The sequence below is a fragment of the Lonchura striata genome, chromosome 5 (assembly GCF_046129695.1).
Source record: "Lonchura striata isolate bLonStr1 chromosome 5, bLonStr1.mat, whole genome shotgun sequence".
Taxonomy (NCBI): Eukaryota; Metazoa; Chordata; class Aves; order Passeriformes; family Estrildidae; genus Lonchura; species Lonchura striata.
This window is the reverse complement of record NC_134607.1, coordinates 12608377-12633186: the sequence shown is the minus strand read 5'-3', so window position 1 is coordinate 12633186 and position 24810 is coordinate 12608377. Positions and strand designations below refer to the sequence as shown.

Sequence of the window (24810 nt, the reverse complement as noted above, 5' to 3'; positions counted from 1 at the left end):
AAATTGTAATAAATAATTGCAGAAAATCACAGCCTGCTCCCAGACAGTTAATGAACTGAAAAAGTCTAGAGTCATCAGATGAGTGTGTCGGATTTGCTTTTTTTCTGCTCTGTGTTTCTGGTATCATATGAACTGCTGAGTAGTATCTGTGTGTACTGCTCTACCTACCTGGCAAAATGAGATTAAACTATGTGTCATAGACACCATGCTATTAAACAATAGTGGTGATTCTCCTGCAGCAAATACCTTTTTAGCAGAACAGATGCCTCAGCTGTGAGCAGATTAAGAGTAGCTGGGTTCTGCTCCCAGTTTATCTCTGAAGATCAGACTGAGCCCAGCAGGGTGACTGAGGATAGCAGTGTGAGCAGTGGCACAAGGGTCTGCTTGTGGTGGGGTTTAACATCCTTCACGGTTCCACATGCGTCAGGATGAGCTTATTCTTACAGCAAGGGAATGTGATGAATTTTGTATGCTTAGCACTGAAAGTGGCCAAGTGGGGAATTTAAACTTCTTAGCTGTGTGTGATAGACCTAGCCAGGGAACAGCTGGTAGAGAGACTCTGTTAGCTCTAGGGGTAGCAGCTTGTGTACTTGGGGGTGCAATAGGATTAGATAGCAATTTCCATCTATTTTGAAATAACCTTGCTCAAGAGGGTCAGGAATCTGGAGATGCAGGAACCCATAGCTCCCTATTTGTTACATTATGTTCTAATTAAAAAAAAAAAAAAAAAAAAAAAAAAAAAGCTTTTGGAATCAAATTTGACCTGAATATAACTCCATTGGCTCCTGCATTCTTACACTAGGGATTAATTTGGCCCTTTCTACTTTTATGTAATGAGCTGACTGCCACAGTATCTTATCCTTGTTATACAATCACCCTTGTCTGTCTGTGTCCCTGGAGCATTCTGTGTGTGTGTTTCTAGATCTAGGGTCTCACCTTCACTTACTGTGTGTTTAGTCCTGACTTACACTGATATAGTGTGTGTCTGTGCACACTCACTCCAACTTGTGTACAGACAAGAATATATCTGTGGGAATTGAGGGACTTTCTCTGTTGGCTGACTGTGTCCCTGGGGTGTTTGCTTCTGCAGGGGATAGGGAAAGAGTGAATGGTATTATCAGAGATCTCATTTAAACAAGAAGGCGCATAGGAAAATACATTCTTTATTATTATTCTGTAACAACAAGCCAGAAATATAATATACCTTTAAAAATTTTCTGTCTCATGCCAAAGAAACCTCCATTCAATCATTTTAGAAAATCTTGTTGCTCTCCCTCAAACAGTAACAAAAAAGGAAAAGGAATTGCAAGTGCCATCTGTTCCCTGCAAGGGATGTGCCTACCTGTCCCTACAGGTGTGGGGAAGGGGAGCGGGGGGAACAGGAGGGCCCTGCCAGCCCTACATGGCCCTGGCATGTGTTGGACCTGCTGGCCCCAGAAGACCCTTTCCTGAGGGCAGGCACCTGCATGTGTCATGGGAGCAGCTGCCTGCAGCAGAGGGTGCATCCAGGGGGATTCCCCCCATGCCCAGCCAAGCCTGTAGGGACAACAGGAGCTGCTGTCCCCACACACCAGAGGAACCCATTGGCTGGGCACACAAGGAGCACTGGGTCTCATTCAGTATCCAGCATCCCGTAGAGCTTTGTTTCTCCCTGCTCAGGATTCTGTGCTCTCTGCAGTGCCTGTGGGCAGTGCAGCAGCACAATCATACCAGGGCAGCCTGATTTCCAGGTGTGCTGGGTAATGGAAACAGAGCCTGTTTGCAAACAGTGCCATGAAGAGGGCACTTCCCATGAGCCCAGTTACTCTGCTCTGCATGCAAAAGGACAGGTCCTCATACTGCCAAACAGAGTATTTGCTTTCCAGAGGGACTCCTCATAGCCAGCCTTCGTGTTTCCCAGCAACATTCAGTTCTCCCCTTTCCTGTCTTCTCCTTTCCTGGGTGGGTCTCTAAACATAGCAGTCCCTTGTCTAGGGTTGAGATAAATCCAGACTTTCCGCTGTATAAATTAAAACAAAAAAAGGAAAGGATGGGCAAGGTCATCACCAGCCCTACAACACAGGATATAGAAAATATTATTAGCAACAAAGAAAAATTGGTCAGGGCAGGAGGAGGTCACAGGGAAGGTGCAGAGAAAGGAGGATTTCACACCCTCAACCCCTGCATTGTCCCCTACCTTCTTCCCATTCATTTCACCTCTAGTCTATTCCCTTAGAAACAGTCTCTCTCTTATCTCACACACGCACACACACACACACATACACATACACACACACGCACACGCACACACACATATATAGATCCCATTTGTCTTGTGCAATATGTCACCATTATTTGATGCAAGTAAAATATAGATCTATAAATATACCGCTCTGACTCAAGTCCCATTTCAAGTATGATTGCGGAGTCCAGTATGGTAAAGGGAGAGGTTCCCCTGAGAGGGAGGTTGGGGAGAGGTTTGGATCCAGCAGGCAGAGTCTGGCTTGCTGGGAGTGTGGAACAGCAAAACACGCATACGGAGTCTGCAGTGCACCAGTTCTGCCCTTCAGAGCGGGCTACGCTTGGAGCAGATGGGATGGTTGGAGTGGCTGTACAGTGCATGGGGGAAGAGTCCTTCCTCCTCACATTTCACAGCCCCCCTCCTTTGCTTCCTCTTTCCCACAGTGTGATGGAAGCGGGGGGAAAGCATGTGTGCACACTGGTGGGCGGGCTGACTGCTTCTCCAGTTCTTCATGGCAGCCTGGTCTTCTGCTTTCCTGAAGAACATCCTCCTCTGCCCCATGCATCCCCGTGATGAAGGGAAGTCATGCTAAAACAGTCCAGAGCACCCTTTTTCCTTGGCTCTGGTGAACCTGGGTAGACCAGGAGGGATCAAAGCCACTCTAGGCTTTGATCAATGATGTTGTGTGCCCCCGAATCAGTACAGCCACCTCTCTGGGACCAGAAGGAGTGAGGAGCCAGTGTGCATTGCTTCCACAGGGATCCAGTCACAGCAAGCAGGAGGACTGTGAGATGTCCGACGGCAGTGGGATTCAGATGGAGCAGATGGAAGAGGTGATGTGACCTGGTAGGATCCACCTGCAGAGCATGCAGGGCTCTGAACACAGGTTGCTAGTGAAACACCCTGCAAAGCTGGGCTGGCTGCCAGCTTGTTTCCTGATGGCAGGGATCACACCATCCACAGCCACTGTGGATGCACAACCTCCGGTGTCATCTTCCTCGCCCAGGAATACCCACTGTGACGGGTTAGAGCAGGTTACCATGGCAATGTGTGCTCTCCCCTGGAGACAGCATTTTATCCCACTTCCAGTGATACAAAATGAGTCCTTATGTTGAGTTCCTTTCATTTTTTTTTTCCCTCTCACTTTTTTTTTTTTCCCTGTCAGGTCAGAATGAGCTAAGACTAATAGGAGGCACTGCAATCTGAGGGTTTTAAAATCTGGATGGGGGAAGTCACCCTACGTGACAGTGGCAGTGTGCACAGCTGTTTGTGTGGGCACACTCAGGTGCTGCTGTGGGCGTCATTGGACACCCCAGTGATGGTGAAGGGAGTGCATGTGTGCTCTGCTGCCTTCCATGCCAGACCCTTCCTGAGCTCTCCCACGTGTGCCACACTGTGCTCCAGGTTCCAGCCTTCACCTCAAGACCCTCCATAACTCTGCATACTCTTTTTGGTCACCCTGGCTGCATCACCCTGTTCCACACACCATACTGGCCCCTGTGCCAGCCATGGCAGCTCCTGGGTTGTGTGACTTCTTCCCCTGACACCTACTCACACTACTCATCATGATGGCTTACGCTCCTGGTAAGCCACCTCCTCCTCTAGTCTTTCCTGATGACCCACTTCTGATCTGCCAATCAAACATTTCTAAATGGAGGCTTCATATCCTTACCCCCTCCATTTATTAGAGAAGACATAAAATAGATAAGAACACACCTTTTTTTTTTTTTCATGCCGTGTACTTATTTCCACAGACTGGTGCTATAATCTCAATAACTTTGCCTCTCTCCATCCTCTTCTGCCAGTTCCCACTGGCTCTGCACTATGGCTGAGATGTTTTTGTTACTCCTCAGTGGCGTGTGCATGTTTTTTGTCTGAAGCAGAAGGTGATACGCACTACTATGATCAGGGTAAGGTAAAGTGGCTGGATGTATTCATGGCTGCATGCAGTGGGTAGGTCAGCATGGGCATGAGTGATAGATGTGCAGGTGGGGTGCCTGGATGCCTGGAACTGGGACTGGCTCTGTGTGTGCCTGTTGGGATCAGAATGAGTCAGCGTGTGTGTGTACAGGAGGATGAATGTGCCTGTGCACCTGCAGCAGCTGATGTGTGTGTCAGCTCAAAGGTTTGGACTTGGCCAGGAGCAAAAAGAGGGACACTGTGCTCCCTGGCAGTGTGTTAGGGTGATACAGATATCTTTCCACTTCTAAAAGTGAGAAGGGAAATCTACCACTGACTGTTGCCCTACCATAGGGACCTTGCCTCCCTTCTGATGTAATCTTGGTAGCACTGATTTATAGGGTAGGCAGCAACTTTGTGCTGCCACACAACAGCAGTGACCTAATAGTGAGGCATGAACACTTCTGGTGTCCTGCTTCCCACATAAGGTTTCACACAGCTGCTCTCTGTTTGCAGAGAACTCTTGGCAGGACACAGGATGACTCGGGACCGAAGCTGAGAGGATGACAGGGTCCCAGAAGGTGCCAGCTGCCTTTGCAGCAGGCATGTGAGGGAAGCTCTGTGCAAGGGCATGAGGCACAGCAAGCACTCGAGGTCTGACTCTACTTTATTTGTCTGGGAGGGCCCAAGGATGAAAGGGCACAAAATGGGCCTGGGGCAAAGGAAAAGAAATTGAGCCCTGACCCCCCAGAAGCATGTTGCACTACTTGGGTGAGTGGAGCAATAGCACAGTCTGTCTGGGAAGTTGTATTTTGGGAGGACCCCATGCTTGACTGCTCTCAGGTACCTTTTTTCATCGCTGTCCCTTCCTTCCTAGAACAGTTTCATGCCACAGAAGAGATTTGTTTTTGTTCTTCATGTTCGCCTTCTGTGTCACCCATGAGTGGCTGCCTCTTCTTCAGCTCCCGGTGGTACTTGGCCATGAGGGAGGCATAGATGCAACCATAGGCAGCTGCCACCACCATCATGATGCAAACAATGCCACAAACCACCCCTGCAATGATCACAGTGCCAATAGCTCGGCGCACGCTCACAGGCCTGTACCGCTGTTTCTGAGGGCATCCCACACTGGGCTCCACTTCTGTTTCTGGGCCTGATTTAGATTTGGAAGGAGCAGGGCTTCCTTTAGTGCAAGGTGGGCCAGTATTGTCCAGCACTGTAGAACTGTTCTCATCATCCAGCTGGGAGCAGTAGTTGAACATCTCCATGGGCACCATCCGCATGTCTTTTCCTTTCAGCTCTTTGGGCAAGGTGCAGGCCAGCTGGTCGATTTTCCCACCTGTTCCAATACAGATAACAGGAGTCAATCACAGCTCCACACCCACACAGAAACAGCAGGGTTAGATCCTCAGCTGGGTTAAGATCATGGGCCTCCATTCACATCTGCTAAAGTATTTTCCCTGCAGGAACTTCAGCCATGTCAGCTGGCCAGTATGCTTTTGCCTAGGTTGGGTTTGACACTAGAGCTCCTGATGCATATCTGAGTAGGCCAAGACATAAAAGCCCCCTGAAACCATTTAAGTGAGTCTCATACTGTTTAGTGAGTTATGTAAGTCTCAGAAGAACCACTTAGGAAAATATAAATTAAAGCAAAAATATAGGACCAGGCTGTACCTTTAAAAAAACAACAGATACACATCCTATCTTCTGATAGTTAATCCATCTCTGTGAAAATACAGACAGATGTTGAAACAAATGCTTGAGTGAGTTTGAGCAATTTACTTGGAAGTGAAGGAAAAAAAGCAAAGTTATGTCTCCGTGCTTTCTGTTGACTTTATGATAGGATAGTCAAGAAAAAAGAACAAATCAGAAAAAAAGTGCAAAGTGGCACTCGTATGCTTGTTTGATTCTGCTCACACAAATGCATATTTCAGACTGCAGTGTAGCCATAGGCAGAGATAATCTCCTTGCAGCATAGCTGTGATCAGCAGGGATGTGACAGCTGACTGTTGCTATCCGCATGATTTGAGACCCTTTCCTACTCGTTGGTTCCAGAAACAGAAGGTCAGGCCTTCAATCCTCACTCCTGTAAAATGTGCCAACTTTCTTGGAGTTGCAGCTCCTGAAAGCATGTCATCCCATCAGCATTCCTGATAAGTGACATGTACCTTTCTAGTCTTCTGTGTTTCAAGGAAAATCTGGAAATGCAAACTTGTCAAAAACTGCTCAGTTTGAAATGATGATTTCATAGCCAGCCCAACTTGGGGCCTGGGTTGTTAATTTGTGCTGTAGGTTGTGTTCTCCAATATGGGTTGCAGTGTTTCTCCTAAGTGTCACTGTTTCCTAAGGTTCTTTTTTTTTTTTTTTTTTTTTGGCAGCAAACCTGATGCTTTACAGCCAAATCTGACTTTTATTCTCTCAGCTTAAGAAAGAGAAGAGAATGTGAAAAGCATTTCTTCTTTTTAGGCAGAAAGACTAGGGTGAATTCATAATCCTAAAATTTTAATTTTACTTGAGGAAAGTTCTTTCTTCTCTCAAGATTGAAAAAAAAACAGGTAATAGTTCAGATTAGAAACAAAACAAGGAAATAGGAGATCTAGGGCTTCTGGGGACTTCACAGACTGTCAGTGTTGCTACATGAAGGTGCAGTGGCACCAAATTGTAGCAGGGTCCTCATGCTCTTTGGCTGAGACCTGTCCATCAGGTCAGCCTCACCTGCCAGTTGTGTCTGCTCCTGTTTCTTCCCTGCCTGCCTTTTGCTTGCTTTTCCTGGAAGACCAGCACTCCTCCACCTGCCTCCCGCATGCGAGCACCTACCTCGGTAGGAGAACCACTCCATCCAGTGCTTGAAGTCTCGGAGGTTGCAGTCGCATTCCCAGGGGTTATCCCCAACCTGGAGCTGCTGCAGGCTGGTTAGAGGCTCAAAGGTCACCCTGTCCAGGCTCTGCAGGCGGTTGGACCTGAGGGAGAGGGAGCGGAGAGCAGGCAGGTCGTCAAAGATGCCTGAAGGAATCTGGGCCAAGCCGTTGATGGAGAGATCCAGCTGGCGCAGCAGGGCCGTGTGTTGTAGCAGGTCCTTGTCCAAGGCCCGGATGCTGTTGTTCCTCAGCTGGAGCTCTGTGAGGTTCCCCAGGTCACTGAAGATGTTCTGCGGGAGCTGGTCCAAGAAGTTGTTGGATAGATCCAACCTCTGTAGGGCAGAGAGGTTGGAAAACACTGCTCCTGGCAGGATGCTGAGTTTGTTGTTGAGAAAGAGGAAGGTCCTGGTGTTTGTGGGGATGTCTGAGGGAATGGAAGAGAGGCCCAAGCCACTACAGTCCACTTCCAGGTTGCCGCTGTTACACTTGCAGGAGGAAGGACAAGCAAAGAAGGACTCAGCAGCGCATAATGAGAGCCAGCAGCCAAGCACTGGAAGGTGGAAAGCAGGGAAGGAAGAGGGCACAGATTAGATCAGTGTTTTCCCATCCTCACCCACCACCAGCTACAACACAACCCTCACAGCAGGGCTCTTCACTGCAATGCCCTGCAGTGTAAAGAGTTTCCTTTACTGCTGGCCTGCATCCTGACAGCATGACTTTCCTCGTAGCCTGTTTTTTTAGGAACAAGCAAGTAAATATCCTTCCAGTTTCACAACAAAGTTTGGGACTTTGTTTGGGATGCACTGTTTGCAAACAGTGCATCCCAGCAGACTCTGCCAATGGATACTGGAGGACTGGTACCTGGCAGAGGAGAATGGAGCAGAGAATAGTGGGAGGTGTCAACTCTGGCAAAGGACAGCTCTTTCTAAACAGTCAGGGTAGAGACAGGAGGGACCAAGTATATTTAAAATGTTCCAATTTTTCAGAAACAGATATATTATTAAAAAGCTTTTAAGAAAAATGAAAATAAAACAATCTACATTTCAGTTGTGCTCCTGCAGTTTGAATCCTAATATTTGTGACTGATAAGACTGAGATCTAAGACTCTAAATCGGGGCATCATTTACTTATCACATTCACAGTGTGTCATATGAGGCTTGTGTCCACTTTTTAATTAATTACATTACATTACAAAGGGATGACCAAGACAATGGCTAAAAAGTAACAAGAAGTCCTTAAATCACTGGACACCTGGTATTTGCCATTGCTCTCAAAACAGTTTCCGAATCCCAGAGCAACAGCCCCAAATGTATCTCTGAGTGGCCAGTGACCACCCCCATCTAGAGGTACAGATCCAGCAATTGTTCTTACTAAGAACTTTCAGACACCTTCTGGACTACAGTCTTATGCAAATCATGGGGTGACCCCTAGATCATGGTTACCAGCTGGGCAGACAACAGACATGCAAAGAACAGTTGACACCACATCTGACCAAAATGGCCCACAAGGGAACAAGCCAAAGAGGTGTACGCTGGTAACTGACAAAAGCAGTGTCAGGAAAAGGGTTAACACACACACACACACCCTTTCTCCTACACTATCTCAAGGATGGACAAATCACAAATCAGCATTTTTTGGAGCTGCTGTGGATTCCAGACATGGGTCCCAATCCTGCCAGTGGCAGCAGGGCACAAGTTGCCAACCTTCCCTGGGAGCCAGTGGCTTTTCAAACTCTCGTTTTTGTGACAAAGAAGCGTTATCAGCAAGAAAGCAAGCTTTGTGCCTCTTGTCATTAGAGGAGTGGGAGTTATGTTTAAGCATACTATGTAAAACATTTGCATCCCTCATCTTAGTTCCTTTTGTGGAATTGAGATCACACAATGAATTCCACTATTCTTCAATGTGGGAAGCAAATTCAGCTCCCTCACAGTTTTTAAGGTGACAAGTTTGAGCATTTGATTAAAACTGAAGCAGGTTTGTCTGTACATCATGCCTGTCCTCTCCCTTTCTCATTTTTCTTCAGAGAAGGCAGTCACTTGGGCTGGTAGAGTCTTTTTAGGGGTGAATGGTATGCATTGATTGTCTTGCCTTCCTGAACTAGCAGTCAGGTTCTTTCGTCCTGCTTTTCTTCAAAGAAGCAACAAGCAGGTGTTTTACTTCTTAATCCTAAAGGAATTGTAAAAAGAGAGGGAGCCAGAGGAAACCCATAGTGTGGAGAAGCTCTGCCTGGAGCAGCTTTGCAGTCAGCTGTGCTCTTTCTCTCTTCCTTTGTGCCACTCTCTAGAGTTTAATCTGACCCACAGCCCATTTCTTTATAGTAACTTTGCTTCTGTCAGCATTATGCCTTCATACTCTAACCCTGTCATCCTGCACAGGGCAAGTTTTGTGTTCCCAGTGATCTTTGTGAGAACTGGCAGATTTGTGGACTGGTAGTCTAAAGAGAACTATCCCATTTGAATCCTAAGCTGTATGACTTTATTAAGGACAAAGGAATAAATGTTCAGAGATAATATATCAATTCTCTCTTATTTCGTATGCCTTTTGGAATTCTTCAATAATTTTTTACTATCTTGTAGTTGAGATCTCAGGTATACATCAGCGCAGGCCATGCCAATAAATGTGCTCTTTTAAGGAGAATTATGGATCCTTATGGAGAAATATAAGACAGATCTTTACCCAGACCACCTCTGTGCTTTCTTGTCATGCAGAGGCTGGAGCCCACAACAGAAATTGCCATGAAAATAGATCATAGCCTATGGACTATAGCAGTACAGGTACTGACTGGCTGGCTGATATTTAATTCTGTTCAGAATATGTCACACTTTTGTTGTAGAGAGAGAATTGAAAGAATAGGAGCTAGAGTGGGGAAGGGAAAGAGCAATGAGTCATTCAAGTGACCCCATATTTTCCTGGATACTTAACAAAAGCCCAGTATTAATAATAGATTGGCAGCTGTGATGATGAGATAACAGCTGCTTTGTACACCAAGAAAGGCAAGAGCAGCTCATGTGTAATGCTATCCAGGTGGCATTCTGCTCAGTGCTTATCTCTCAGAATGCCTGGCCGCCTGTGGCGCCGACTGGGTGGCTGTGGGGTTCCACCAGTGTGTATGCTGGCAGTGGCTGGCAGGAACAGCCTCAGGCAGCTGGCTGTGGTTATGTTCAGGAAGTGGATTTATGCCAAGCTTCTGCAGCCATGTAGGATATGCCAAAAATGTCTTGTTGTTATCCATATATTACTGTATGCTTTTGGAAATATTTTACTAAAACCATACAGAAAAGAGATCTCGTTTTCATTTCCCTGCAAGAAGTGCATCCATGAGGATGTGAGCTGAGGCCAGGGAATTCACTGTGTTGGTTTAAGATGCAGCTCTACAGGAAAGAGAGGCAAGGAAGCAATAGACAGAACTTGAAGCTGTCTTCCAGCCCTACAGAAGGATGGATAGTAAGTGTTTTTGTGTTTAGGGAAGATCAAGTTAATTCATGGGGTATTTGGTGACTCTAGTAGGTGGCAGAAAGATGATCCAGGTATATCACATTAAGTCAAGACTCATTAGCTTTCATTATAAATAATTTACACAGTCTAGTCTGTGAGGATGGATTACAAAGATGTTTGTTTTCTGGAGAAGGAAGTATTTCCCCCAGCTTCTTACAGCTGTAGCTTCAAATGTGACCAGAAGGACTGGAACAAGGGAAACCACAGATCTACTTGCCTGGGCGTGCAGTAGTGAGGGTTGCTCTCTAAGTGTCCCTTTTATTCTGCTGTGGTCTCCAGATACTTCTCTGAGATGCAGATAAATTCCCAAACCCCCACATCACCCTAGCAGTGCCTGCTCTGCACTCAGGGTTCCCGTAGCAGCTGCCCCAGCCCACTGGGAATATGCACAGGCTGAACGTTTACTATTTAATTTGAAAGAGAGCTTCTTTATTTACTCCTTGATTTTCACTACACATGGCAGTGCCCAGTAGGAGAATTCTGCCTTCATGTCCTGCATTTCCCTCTAAAATCTGTTATGACTTTTGCTGTGAAGAGGTTTGCTCAGTAGCCTGTGTAAAACCCCAAGCACAGAGAGGAGCCTGCAGCTCACAGGGTAGTGATTTGAGAAATGTTCAGGGTGGATCTTTGTGCGATGGTGTCTGTCGTGCTGTTTCTCACCTGCCAGGCCCACTGGAATTCAGAAGCAATCATCACTCGCTGTCCCACTTTAAGCCCATCTTCAGCTTTAGAATATCACTCTCCCTCCCAGCTAGCCTGGCCTCTAAAGGAATCAGGAATTAGTTCAAACATCTCCATTCTTAGCTGTCCCTCTCCCCTGTTCTTAACCCTGATGTGACCCATTTTCTTCCCATTCCCTTGACAAACAGGAATATTGTAGTTGGTACCTGAGCAGGCATTACTTACGACAAGCCTCCTGCCACCTCATGAGGAACCTGCTCCTCCACGGGTGGCCAGCACTTGTAGGCAGCATCGTGGTCTTCTCCAGCGTGTCTTCACATCCAACAGCCAGCCTGGCACAGGGCCCCAGAGGGAGAAGGAATGACCTTGTAGCCTGCCTGCCAGGTCCTGTAGAGGGAAAGCAGAGCCGAGCAGATGAGATTCACTTCCCTGGATGCAGCACACAGGGCTGAGCCGAGTGCTGTCCTTTCCCCTCCCCAATTAGTGTTTTGCCTTTGAGGCATCAGTTCTGTTTTGGAGGAGAAATGGAGGGTGTTTCAGGAGGCGTAGTGTGTTGAAGGCACAACATTAATTCATTTGGAACCTCACAGTGCAGAAATAAAACCTGATTCACCTAAGAGCCAGAGAGAAGTTTGTGCTTGAATAGCCTGCTATGGTAGCTACATTAGCTTCACTCTCAAGGTTAATATGATGAATTGCTAAGGTGACCCTGCCAGGGCAGCAGACTCTGGCTCATTCCTGTCGCCTCTACGCAGGCTGGTGCCACCTGTGCATCCTCTGCCTGACGCATGGCTCAGGCTGGCTGAGATCTGGTCACCAGCGGCTGCCAAGCTGCTTCTCTCCTCGCTCCTCCTCTCCCCACTCCACACCCGTGCCCTCACCCCCCCGTGCCGTATTCCCTACCAGCACTTCCTGTCTGTTTTAAGGTAAAATGGATGTGGTGACTAGAGCAGCACAGCTTCAGCTTGGGGATTTCCCACTGCAGCAACTGCAGGAGCTGAAGAGCGAGCGAGCCTCGGAGGAGAAGGAAGGAGCTGAGGCGGGGGAGACTGAGTGGGAGTGTTGAAAAGAGAGGAATTGCATCTTAATTAGTTGAAGGAAAAATCCTCAGTCTAATTAGAAACCCAAAGACCATAAAACTCTCCCCTGACAGTAAGTGACTGACAACAGGTTTCAACTTCCCTCCTGCTTCCCTTTTGGATACAAGGAGGCAGGAAAAATGAAAACACCACAAACCCTTCTGTCCCCCTGTGTACTCTCTGATGTGCCACCCACAGTCACAGCACCAGTTAGATGGTCACATTTCAACTAGAGTACAGAAATAAGCCATCCTCCATCCCCTCTGAGGGGCTCTGACAACATCCACGGCAGCTATTTTAGCTGGGTGCTGCACTGCCACCAGGACACTCTCCCCACACATGTGCCAGGTGCCTACCCTCCCCCAGGCTCCCAGACTGATTTATTTTATATGGGAATATAAACCACCAGGAAATATTAAAATTAGCATCTTGATGAAAATGACGAGCAGGTTCAGTACCTAGGCTAGCACATTTGCAAGGCTATTTAGATTGTTTACCTAAATGCCAGTGCACCAAATACCTCTCATAGTACAGAAACCAATTCAGCCTTCATCTGCTGCAGCCCCCCACTCCCCAGTCTGAGCTGGAGCCCTTTCTCTGCAGTTCCCACTGAAGGAGAAGCTGCAACAAATAGCTGTCCTCATTTGGAGCTTGCGCTCGACCTGACCGAGGAGACTTTCAACCTCCCCCACAGAAACGTCTCCCACCCCTGAAGTCTCCTGTCCATATGGAAAAGGGGGATGAAAAGCTGCAGGCACTTACCTGGAGGGGTTCTGCCTGCAGCCACTTCCACCCGACTGCCCGGACACTGCCCAATTACAGCCTCTTCCTTCCCTCTCCCTTCTTGACTTTCACTCCCCAGCAGCAGGCTTTCCGTGTGCTCTATTTAACTCCCTCCAGCACTGGAATAAACGGCAGAGTTAAGCTGACAGCCACAGAGCCTTATCTGCCTGCTGGATAGCGCCAGTCGATCAGCTCCAAATCCTGTTGCCAAATGATCATGTCCTTGCTCTCAGCATCAGGGGCAGCCGCCTGCCATGCTCTGCCTTTCCCTCTTCCCCACCTTCACTCCATCTAACTTTGTCAGGGTTATAGATAGCTCTGTTCCTTGTGCTCTTGCCTTTTGGCTCTGTTTTGTAACACCCCATCTGTATCAGCTGGCTTTGTTCCAACTAGGGGGGCTAAGCAATTAAAAAAAAAAAAAAAAAAAACCCACAAAAAAACCCAAAACAAAACCATCTTCCTTGGGTGCTTTATGACACGGTTTCCCTCTGCTGTGTCCACTCAGCCCAGGCCCCCACTCAGGCCATGCATGCCTCTCCCACCATGCTCTGTGAAATTCATCCAAGCTGTCCCCAAGAAACAATGGGGACCGAGGGCAGGGCAGGCACACCTGAGCATGAGCATGGGGACAGGGTCAGAGTTTCCACCCTGCTCCTTCTGCTCCAGCAGGGCAAGTCCAGCTCTAGCACTCATTTCTGGTACCTCACGGGTACCAGTTCTAATCTCCCTCAGGCAGCACCAAGGCTCAAGCAGAGAGTGCAGGGTGGGAGGAGCAGCCATATATAAATAAGCCTTTTCCCTATGTTTAGAATTTATTACAGTGCATAGTGATTAACACCTGTTCAGGCTTTAATGTCAGTCTCCTGCACTGCAACATTCACTGAGATGGAAGGGCCTTGATAAACCCAAGATTATTTTAAAGCATGTCACATATATGCCACACTCCCCACTCCATAGATAGCAGCCACCCTGTGTGCACTCATACATGTGTTTCCAAGACTTAAAAGCAGCTACCTTCATGTATAAATGCACAGTCACCAACCTAGCTTACATTTACAAATGTGTGCACGGAGCTGGGCTTGCACATGTTCCAGGGACTCTTCTGTAACCCTTATTTATTAACCTCCATATCTTCCACAAAGCTGCCTGCTTCTCCAAGCATACCATATGCCCAGGTGGCAGAGAAGTAGATTTGGAATACATAGACATTCTTGGCTGCTGAAAAGTGAGGGTCAATGAGCTTCTGCATTTGTGCCTTGAAGAAGTATGTTCATGGGGAAATTTTAATTCCAAAGATCCAGGAAAAAAAAAAAAAAACAGTTTCTCCTACGCATCTACTGCCCATAAGAACATTATACCCTTAGTGATTAATATTCCACAGTCAGGAGAGAGCAAGGAGGCAGAGAGGATTTTTAAGAGTTTCTTTTTTAAAGGTTTCCTTTGACTTGTCTTGAATTCTGACTTAATTAGCAATTTTCTTGTGGCCCAAGAGATGCCTTCTGCTCTGCAGAACACCAGGCCAACTGCACCCACTGCCAGTGCAGCACTGGGAGCGTGTAATCTTGGGGCAGATAGCACCTGCCCACACCTCCAGCTTCTCCAAAGCAGCACCAGATGTGTCTGGCTGCTTTCAGCCTGACAGACAGGGATTTTTCCAGCAGTGAGCACTGCATCAGACCTAGGAGTGCTCCCTGTATGTCCCCACCTCAACAAGAGAGGCACCGTGCCATCTGTTCTGAGCTTGCCTGGCATTGCTTGGGTTTGAGGGCTCAAGGCTGGTCAGCATTGCTGGAGCTCTGAATGCTCTGAAGTCACCCAAGGGCTCCACAAACCAGGCATTTGTCTTTCTCATGGGCTTTCTAGATGGTTCCTTCTCTCTAGAGCAACATGTCAGATGAATGCCCTGTTATCCATGTGGCACAGTGGCCAGAGCTTTCTTCTATGTGCTTGGAGTTGAATGTCTTTCCACATTCTTGAGAAAACAGGGTTGCCTGTGGGGCTGGTGATGGCCTTTTCCTATTACTGTTTCAAATAGGACAGCAAAAGACAACTTTTTTAGTTTCAGCTCAAAGCAACAAAATGAATCATCTGTTTCTGGCCCATGGGCTCCAGTGGCCAAAAATACACCGAGCTGAAGTGCCACTTGGACATTTGGCCTGCTGTCAGGCTCTAGAGGACTCTCTAATGAGGATTCCCCTAATTAGACTGAACAGCAAACCTTACTGGGGGATGCAGAGGGGATTATAATGACTCCACAGCACTTGCCAGAGCCTAAAAGCTACAGCAGGCACTATCCCTGCCTGGTGCTTACTCCTCTGTGCCCAGACACCAGTAATGTTTGCAGCATCACTCCAAAGCCCTAGCTGCTATGGGAAGGGTCCCAAGGAGCATGCTGGAAGAGAAGGGAGGGTTTCAGTTTACTGTATGCACAAACTGGCTTAGTAACTCTTCCCAATTCTGTGTCACCTTCTATCCAAAGCGTGCCATGTGCTCTATGACTGGCTCTTACCGTAGCTGCCAGGTGGTGTTATTTTGTGTTTAATGACCCCCAGAAGTAAGGCTGAGGTAAGAGCCAGTAGTGCTTCTGCTCTGGGAAGGTAGATAAATCTATCCCATTCTCCAAACATCAGCACTGGGGCTAGAGACAACAGGGGACTGTCACTAGGATGAGACACTGTCAAAAACAGAGCCTAGCAGCCTCTGTCTCTGATTATCTCTCCAAGTCCCTTGCACTAACCCTTGGATCATGGCTGAGGGATCAGACTCCGTCAACAGCTTGGCTTATGAGCACTGGCAGGGCATGTGGGTGACCTATATTACAGAAGGGTAGGTAGCAGAGACTGCAACAGATGCCAGCAATAAATTATCAGAAAGTATGCACAGACTTTCATCCCTCCCCCACACACTCCTTCATGGCAAAGTCCCTTTCCCCTTTCCACTGCTGAATTGCTTTAGCCTTTATCAGAAAAGCAGCAGCATGAGGGAGGGCATGGAGATCTCTTTAAGGAGATTATCTTCTTTCTTTCCCCTTTCCTTGTTGTTTTTAGGATTCATGTTTTATTGCTATCACCCCATAATGGAGGGGGACAGTGGTGGCCCAGCATTTAGTGACTAACGCATGTTGTTCTGTGCATATCCCTTCACCTGCCCTTGGCAGCGCAAATGGCAGCAGAGACACATAATCTGTGTGGCCTGACTAGCACACCACAAGTGGCTTTAGATAGCATGGAGACCTCACCCCTTCAGGTCCCCCAACAGACCTGTTAGTTGTGCAAATTTTCGATCCCAAGAGGTCACGTTGTCCCAATGGGAGCCTTTCTTTGTCATCTCTTTGGAATGCAAAAACACTCAGAGGTGGCAGAGAAGCTCAGCAATGCTGTAGAAACATCCAGTGTGTGTCACTACTCCAGTGAGCTTCCAAGCTGAAGAGCTGGGGTCTTCATTTGCAGCACTTGCTGATTTATTAACACATGTGTTCAAGATCCAGCAGTGTTGTGCTGTCACAATCAACGGAAAGCACATTTTAAATTCATATGAGAAACCCAGCTGCAGAAGAAATAGTGCCCTCTGACTTGTAGTGATCAATCACAGCTAAGCGAAACACCTCATACAGAAAGCTGTAAAGCAAGTAGAAAAAGTGTAAAACCCACATGGTCTTGTAAGGGACTCTGCCACATTCCTGGCCTGATATGAATAAAAACCTCACCCTGTTCTCTGTGATGTGAAAAGGTCAAAAACTTCTGATTTTTGGATTGGCACTGTAGGCACCTCTGAAATGCAAATGTGTCAATGGTAAAAAAATGTTTCCTCCCCAGGGCCCTCCAAGAAAGATAACTTTATCCCTATTTTATGGAAGGGTAAACTGTGATGCAGGTAAAACTGGCTGCTGATTTTGGCTGGCTGAAATTTCAGCTGCCTTGCTTTTGATACTTCATCATTAGTCCACATCAGTTCCCCAGTCGCTCAGGATTTTCAAAGCTGACCTGTCAAGTGCAGCGTTTGCACTTGGGGTTGTAAATACTGTCCTGTCCTGCAAAGAGTATTTGTAGGCCTTACCAAAGTTACACAGAAGAAAAGATTTTTGGCCAGGTTTTCCCGAAGTTTCCTGTCAGGCCTGTGGCAAAAACAGGAGAGAAGCCAATTTTCTTGATTCTTCATTCCATATCTTAAGCAGAAAACATTATTTACATCCCAAGCCTCCCTGACCAATGCACAATAATGAGACTGGAGGAACTGGAAATACCAAGGGCATAAAGCCTCAGCAAATCCTATGAGAAATACAGAGCATAGGAAGGGGAGACAGGGAGGGTAGCACTGCTGGAAAAGACCCAGATTGCTGTGGAGATGTGGAATTCCTCGGGAAGCTGTGGAAGCAGGTGGAGAGAGCGAGATATCCAGCCAGGAGTGACAGGAAAGTCCCAGCACAGTGAAAGTGTGGCATATGGAGGAGGCCCAGAGCAGCAGCAGGAGGAGAGCTGAGGGGGCAGTTGACAGGAAGAAATCCAGCCATGTGTGTGCCAGCATCTTCTCCACGTATTACGGAACGCGACAGACCACGTGCATGTTTCCTCCCTGCAGAGCGGAGGCAGCTGAGAAGGGAAGCGGGTGAGGGAGTGGGAGAGGGGCTCAGAAGAGGGACACGTGAGCTGACTACCCAGTTTCCTCCTCTTTTTCTTGCCACAGGGTGATGTTTTTGTTCTTCTCACACTGTTGGCAAAAATTGGTAACCAAGTGAGATGTGGAGGGGGGTTCTGCATGAAGGTTGAGATAACATTTTCTGATCCAGCCGGGAACAGTTGGCTGTGGGTGGTGGCTTGTCACCAGCCCTGCCAGTTCTAATCCAGATCCCAGTTTTTCTCATTCTCTCAGCTGTGGAGTGAAGAGCCTTCCCTACAACTTTAATTTCCTGCAGGGGTTAATCCCATGGTAAGTGGTAGCTCAGGCCCTTAATCCTTTCACTCAGTCCCTTGACAGAAGGACTGCAGCCACTCCTGCACCTTTCTGCTCCCAGATCCTCCTCTACACCCCACGAGCATCCTCCAGCTCACTGGCATTTAAAATGCTGCTCCCTGCTTCCTGGCAAGCCTACCCTGGAGGTGTGGTGGGTGGTACAACCAGGAAAAGGTTGCAGGCAGAGAAGACAGCTTGATGGGAGACTCCTGGTTCTCTGGTCCTCATTCCCATCACTACTGTGCTCACAGGTATTTTCTGCACTTCTTGGCTGGATGGTGCCCTGAATCCCACAGTATTCTCTTTCTTGTTTTTATTCAGGTGGTGTTCAAGAAGGAAGGTGTGTATGGGCCCACATTTGTGAAGGATTCTCTGAGGAGTCAAAAATTTTAACATGGCCCAGTACCTTCCCTGGGTCTCTTAGAGTCAAAGGATGCAGCAGATCTTTAAGAAGGAAGGTGACAGCCTGTCTGAGATAAGAGATACATTTACATGAATAGAGTAGTAGATGGAGGTGCATCAATTTAGCAGCAAGATAGGAAAATGTAAGTTTTTAATCAATATAAGCTCTGTCCCTGACATGCTAGGTTAGATTTCTGTTGAACAACATGACCAGACTGCCAAATCTGGGGGCTTCCAGATCAATATCAACAGACCCCAGTCTTATGGGGGGTCAAGGCACTTCAGCCCTGAGCCTTTTCTCCTTGTGGTTTCTCATTCCAAAAATGAGGCAAGTTTTTGCAAGCCTGAGTGATCCCTTGCACACAAAATGCCCCACGCTTGCTTGTTTCCTATCATTCATTTCTGCATTAGCCCAAAAACTGGTTTTGCTTTTTTCATTGCCTGCCTTTTGAAATATGCTGGGCCTTTGTGCTCACTGGCCTTCCTTATGCTTGACTCTTGCTACTCTTTCTCATGGTGAAGAAGCCAGCATAGTGAAGAACTGCAGCCACCAAGGCTGCTCTCCCTTTTCCTCACTCCCTCATTGACTGTGCTTCCCTGGGTGCCAGGCTCCCAAAATGAGCTGCAAGGGTAGTGGCTTGTCACTTTGGCAGCTGGAGCAGGAGGAGAGAGACGATGTAGAAAACACTGGAAAAATGGAAGAACTTAACTAAGGTGTCACAAGACTGTGCCCTGGGCATGTCCAGAGGGGCAGGGACCATCCAGGCCTGCACAGTGGTGGGGCACAGCACAAGATGCTGGCAGTAAAAATCCACTCAGCTCTTATCATAAGGGGATCAGCAACCCAGCATGCACATAGCTCCTGAGGAAAGGCTGACTCTCATCATTCCCACACAATGCATTTGTACTGGACTCTGAAAGAGACCTTTTTCTGCCTTGGTGAGTTGCAGAGATCTGTCTCACTTGGTTGCCACTGTGGCACAAGGTTGTTGGTGCTGTCTGTAAGAGCCTGGAGCTGTTCTGATGTCCCTGGAGCTGTTCTGCTGCCCCTTGCCCTCCATCACTTCCCAGAGCATCTGAGAAGGGCAACAGTGCAAAGTCCACACAAACTGCATGGGATCTGGGCTGCTGCCTTCAGCTCCAGGGATGCCTGCGGATCCCTGGGACACATTTATGCTTTTTACAAGCTGGGAACATTGCACATAGCTCAACAAGATGTGGTGACAGCTCTTGCAACCCAGAGCTCCAGCCAGGATCTTTGGATGCATCTGGGTTAGCACACAGATCACAGCCTCATGCTGCAGAGCTTTCTGAGGCTGAGGAAGGTCTAGTTTTCTACAGGATTTGCAGCCACAGAAGAGACACCTTTATGGCAAAGTCACATCCTATCAAAATCACTAGAAGTTGTGTGGAGAGCAGGGCCCACCTTCAGCCCCTCTGTCCCCACACAGGTACCTCACAGCCAAGTCACAGTGGCACCACACCCTGCTTTGGGCAGTGTTGGTACTAGGGAGCCTCACCAGGAGGGGAAAGGCAGCCCAAGAGATGAGTGCCAAGCCAAGTTGCCTTTAACAGCTCACCTCCAGACTCACGGTGAGGTCTTGCTTTTTCATTCCTCGTGTGAGATCATGGTTCATGGGAAGGAATCTTCCCAGCCTCCTTGAAGTGAGGAGGAGCATGGTAGCAGGGCATGTCTTCCAAGAAAAACTTCCAAGTTTATCTTGCAGTCACTTGAGAAGTTCTGACTTGTGTGGCTTTGCTGTAAATTTAAGTCTCAGTCATTCCTGCGATGGGTGTGGGGCATTGCAGGGTATATCTCTTGTTTTCCCATTCATGAAAATATAATGAGCAAACTGTTATTTTCATTAAAAGAAAGAAAAAAATGCCATGTGATAAAATAGGCTTGCAAAGCCAAGGAGTTAAATGTGAGCTTACACTTGCCCAGCCTTCATTCAGCCACTTGCATGGATGCAGCACAGCACTGCCTTTGATCTCCCAACCAAGTTCTGTTTCTTTTTTTCACAGGGCCCTGTCCCATACTCAGTGCAAAGGACACATGATACTCAAGCTAACAATGAGGATGTTGCAATAAATCAGGTTGTTTTTATATGGTCAGAATTAAATATTAAACCACAGTTTTGGCAGGATGCCACAGTCTGTACATTCCTAATTTTGCGGGTGCCCAACACGAGACCCTAGGGGCCATTTTGCAGAACTGCTGAACACTCACAGCTGTTTTCCAAAATGCTGCAGCTTAGACAGCAAACTGGTACAATCTTGAGGGCTCAATAGCACTGAGAGCCAAGAAGTCCCAGGCCCTTGTCCTGCACCTGCTGCTCCTTTCCTGTGTGGCTAAAAGGGGAAGTCTCTTTTCCCTTCAAAAGCCAGGAAAACAACCATTCTCTCTTGCCTCATCAGGAGCATAAATTCTGTATCATCAGCTACAAGACAACTGTAGCTTCTAACATCTTCAGAACACCACAAGACAATGAATAGTGATGTATTGCCTGCAGGGCTTGCTTGGCAGGCAGTAAACAAATAAAAGAGACACATATTTTGCAGTACTCAAAAAATAAAAAAAAAAGGACCCCCTGCTTCACTCCTTGAGCACCATGTAGCCAAGTACCCTGAATGAAGCAGCTCATGCAAATACAGTGTGTGATCCTACCAGTGCAACCCAGTGCAAGTGGCACGCTGCCTCCAGTACCAGTATTTCCTAACTTTCAACTACTTGTTTTTGCAGTATGAATAATATATTTCACATAATCCAACCCCTCACAGATGAAGTAACTTTTCATTCAATCTCTTGAGTCTGGAATTGAACTAGTTTAAAAATGCACATCTTCTTGCTGTTATCATCCCCTCAGTTGCAGAAAGCTTTTTTGTGAGCCAGCACTTTGGTAAAACCACAGCAGGAATAGGGTATGTGTGACAAGGTATTTCCCTGCAGCAGGAGGAACATCCCAGAACTCCCACTCCTGCTTCTTTCCAGGGAGAACTGAGCATGTGCCATGGTGTAGCATGCTGAGGCATTACCCAGCTGGCCAGAGCATCCCAGTATGGTCATCTGAGTTATGGTTTGAGCCACCCAGGACTGGGACAGTTGTCAAGCAGTGTAAGCAGCTGCTTGTAACCAAACATGGCAAGTGAAGGAAACTGCCTGCTCTGTCTTTTGACTCAGCAACAGGCAAGAGTCACTGAAGAACTACCCAGAAATGCCCTCCCACGGTTTGAGCCTCTCCTCATCCTGTTCCAGCTTCTGTTGCTCCCTGAATGCTTCTGTCCAGCTATCCTTGTGGCCCTGGGCTGACTCTCACAGCCCTATTGAGACACAGCTCTGCCTTTATCAGGCTTCTCTGGTGCAGAAGAGCCTAGAAAATCCTTTCTGCATCAGGCTTAAAAAAAAAGCCAGAGGACGGGCAGGGAGCTGGATTGACTCTTAAAGATGTCTGAGCTGAGAGTGCACCTTGCTAGCATGTGACATTCACTTTGCTGGAGGAAAGGGTAAAGGTATGATCTGGTATAAAAGTTACATAAGAAAGCTTCCTCCCTTTCTCTTTGCAAACAGCCCCTTTGCTCAGGATTTACCATAATTCCTCCAAGTGGACAGGATGCGCTAACAGAGGCAGCACTGATGTCTGACAGGGAGACAACTCCCGCAAACCTTTCGCTCATGTGGAAAAATTCCCTTGCAAATGTTGTTTGCCCACAGCAGTTAGAGGAAGATCCACCCCTGCTCCCCAACAGATCTGAGCCACAAAGCTCAGAAGAAAAAAGGTCTGCAGTTCTGGAAAGGCTCCCCTTCTCCTCACTGCTAGGAAGGTACCCTGCTTTGGGACAAGCCACTGTGTTTAAGGGTTCCCCTGTCTTTTAAGGGTTTCCTTCTCCTGCAATAGCAGCAGCTCCGGTCCTTCCCCAAATGAGATCTTAATTTCTCTCTCCACACTTGAGTAGCAGGTCAGACTCTCGCAGCAGAGCAGATCCTGCCCACTGCCATTCCCATCAGGGCTGGGCTGGATGTGGCATATTCACATTACCTGACAGTCCACATGGTGGGCCTGGGGCCCAGCTTGGTCATGACCTGGTTGGAGCAACAGCTTCAAACATCCTCTCTCCCCAAATCAGGAGAACTCCAGTTTAACATGTCTCTCTTAATTAGCAGGATATGCAGGGACAGTAATAAACTGGTCAGACAGAAGGAGGAGGACAGGGCAGAATGCCCTGTGTGGGATGTGTGTGTGTGCACGTGTCTGTGCATGTGTATGTATGCAGAAACACACACACAGACACAGACAGGCTAACACTTACATATATATGCTCCTGTCCACAGTGTGCTTCGCCTCGGCTCATTTCGGACCTCGTTCTCACCCTTTCCTCCCAGTCAGGGCTGGAAAAGGCTATGAAGCTTCTCTGTGCTGTGTTTCACCTACTCTCCCCCCCCCCCCCCCCCCCCCCCCCCGGCCCCCAGTGCTGTGCCTTCCACCCAAAAGTTCAGAAATCACAGGCTCAGCCTGAGGAGATGCTGAAAGCAACTCGGGACTTATTTTTGGCTCTACTTGTGATTTGGCATCTTTCACTTCATGTCCTGTGGTCATGTCTGCGACCACACACACCCACACCCTTATACACATACACACACAACCCCCCAATTCCTAAAGCTGTGCACTGAGTGCTGAACCTCTTCGATTTTAGTCCGTAATTCTCCATTTTAGGTTGTTCTTACTGAGACAACTGAGTCCAAAATGATAGCCAGGAAAGCCATCACAAGTCAGGAGAGTGGCACCTCTCATGCTGACCCCTCTGAGAGCCCCAAGGAGCAGACAGGAGTCAGGGCTCACCGGGAGCTGCCCGCTCCGGGGTGACCCCAGCACCGAGTTCTCAGCCTCAAAGCTGCGCCGGAGCTGCCTGTGGTGCAAGGAAAGCTGCCGGTGCTATTCTCAGCTGGGAGAAGTTGCTCTCGGCTGCCTGCACTGAAACTGGACTGGAAGCAGTACGAACCAGCTCCGCAGCAGGTTTGCCGTTCGGCCGTACGGGAGAAAAAATCGCTGCCCCTGAGTCTCGCACAAGGAGCCGTGTGCGCTGAGCTGCCTGGCGCGCAGCGCTGCCCCTGCCTGCCACCCCTCCCCGGGGAAGCCGCTTCCTGCGGGCAGCTCCACTCACCTGGCTTAGCCGGGAATGGGGAAAAAACGCAAAAGGGAAGCGGCTTTACTTACCTCTGTCAGGCTGGAATGGACCCTCCTGTGAGAATGGCAGCTCTCGCAGCCCTCTGAACCCGGTACAATCCCAAAGCAAATCCAGCAGAAAGTGCCTCTGTTGGCAGCTGGCGGACCCTAGCTGGCAGGAGCCCTCCGTAGCCAGCCGCTGGCCTCGCGTGGAGGGCAGGGGAGCCGCACAGCGAGATGACAGCGTGGGAAAGGGACTGTAATCCTCCGTAAATAATAAATAGGGGGAGAGAGAAAGAGAGAGAGAGGCGGGAGAGGGAGCGACTGTGCGCGGTGAAGTGACAGCTGGGGGTACATCTGCGATGGCAGCAGCACACGCACAGCAACGCGCACAGACAGTGCAGAGGAGTCACCCCGCCAGCAGGCAGGATCTGCTCCCAAACACCCAGAGGAAGGAGCTCGGGAGGTTTTCATTCCTCTCAGTGCATCCTGGAGAAAGGGCTCTTGCTGACAGTCCCTCTCTCTCCTTCATCCCCCCCTTGCTGCCATCCCTCTCCGGGTGCCAGGAGCCGAGGGGCTCGAGGAAGGGTGAGGAGATGCCATGGCGGGAGGAGCTCCCCACAGCCCCTGAGGAGGTAGATTGGTCAGACACAGGTTTCAAGAGAAGGCACCGAGCCGAACAGTTCCTCCCCTCCCTCCATCTCTCCCTGCTACGCCTGATGACAATAAACTCACAGAGAAAGGCGTCAGGATGAGAGGGGACGAGCGCTGGCTTTTGTGTAGGAGCGAGGCAAGCGGCTGCAGCAATGGGGAGACAGCAGGGGAGAACCCAGTGGGCTTGGGAGAAAGGCACCCCCTTCCCACCAGTGCTCCAGAGATGGTGTTGGGGAGGCAGTGCATCCAAGGGGGAGACAACAGAGAGGTGCCCACGGTGGGCAACACAGCCCTGTGTCTGTTTCCTTAGGGATTATGGGGAAACTTGAGGGTTACTCTTAGAGGGGTAGATGGGACGAGGGGAATGGGTGAAAGATCTACAGTTTGTTCCCCTGAACTTTGGGTGCAGCAGAGAGTGTGTTCAGCCATAGGTAAATGTGTCAGGTGCCGTGACATCCATCAGTGACAAGCATTCCCTGCCCTCCCTGACATTGCCTGCTGGTACAGGGATGCATTAAACAGCCAAATCCAACCTACTACCCCCACTGGGATTTCCTCTGTGCTCTCCCACAGGCTGCTGTAGCCTTCCCCTCCAAAATCAGGCCCCTACCTTGCCTTCCTCCACC

The 24810-nt window shown here is 48.4% G+C and overlaps 2 protein-coding genes across 3 annotated transcripts in view; one reads left to right on the top strand and one right to left on the bottom strand.

Annotated features, from left to right (window-relative positions):
• CACNA2D4 (calcium voltage-gated channel auxiliary subunit alpha2delta 4) overlaps positions 1 to 24810 on the top strand; it is a 120160-nt gene that overhangs the window by 72292 nt on the left and 23058 nt on the right. The window lies entirely within an intron of this gene.
• LRTM2 (leucine rich repeat transmembrane protein 2) lies at positions 1146 to 24257 on the bottom strand. 2 transcript variants are annotated; one of them, XM_021535033.2, is made up of 5 exons: positions 23582 to 24257; positions 12996 to 13135; positions 11380 to 11541; positions 6938 to 7528; positions 1146 to 5459 (listed from the first exon to the last, which is right to left on the bottom strand). In XM_021535033.2, exons 3-5 carry the CDS (start codon positions 11444 to 11446, stop codon positions 5005 to 5007), a joined length of 1113 nt encoding a protein of 370 aa, XP_021390708.1. In that variant the 5' UTR covers positions 11447 to 11541; positions 12996 to 13135; positions 23582 to 24257; the 3' UTR covers positions 1146 to 5004. The 2 variants fall into 2 exon arrangements, with proteins under 2 accessions (XP_021390708.1, XP_021390709.1); XM_021535034.2 differs by lacking the exon at positions 12996 to 13135.

What these genes read in the sequence shown, in the direction of transcription:
- LRTM2 (XM_021535033.2), bottom strand. Translation starts at nt 11,446, where the DNA reads ATGCTGCCTACAAGTGCTGGCCACCCGTGGAGGAGCAGGTTCCTCATG. An exon ending in GAGGTGGCAGGAGGCTTGTC is followed by an intron (nt 7,529 to 11,379) that starts GTAAGTAATGCC and finishes TCCACCTTCCAG; the next exon opens with TGCTTGGCTGCTGGCTCTCA. An exon ending in GGAGTGGTTCTCCTACCGAG is followed by an intron (nt 5,460 to 6,937) that starts GTAGGTGCTCGC and finishes GTATTGGAACAG; the next exon opens with GTGGGAAAATCGACCAGCTG.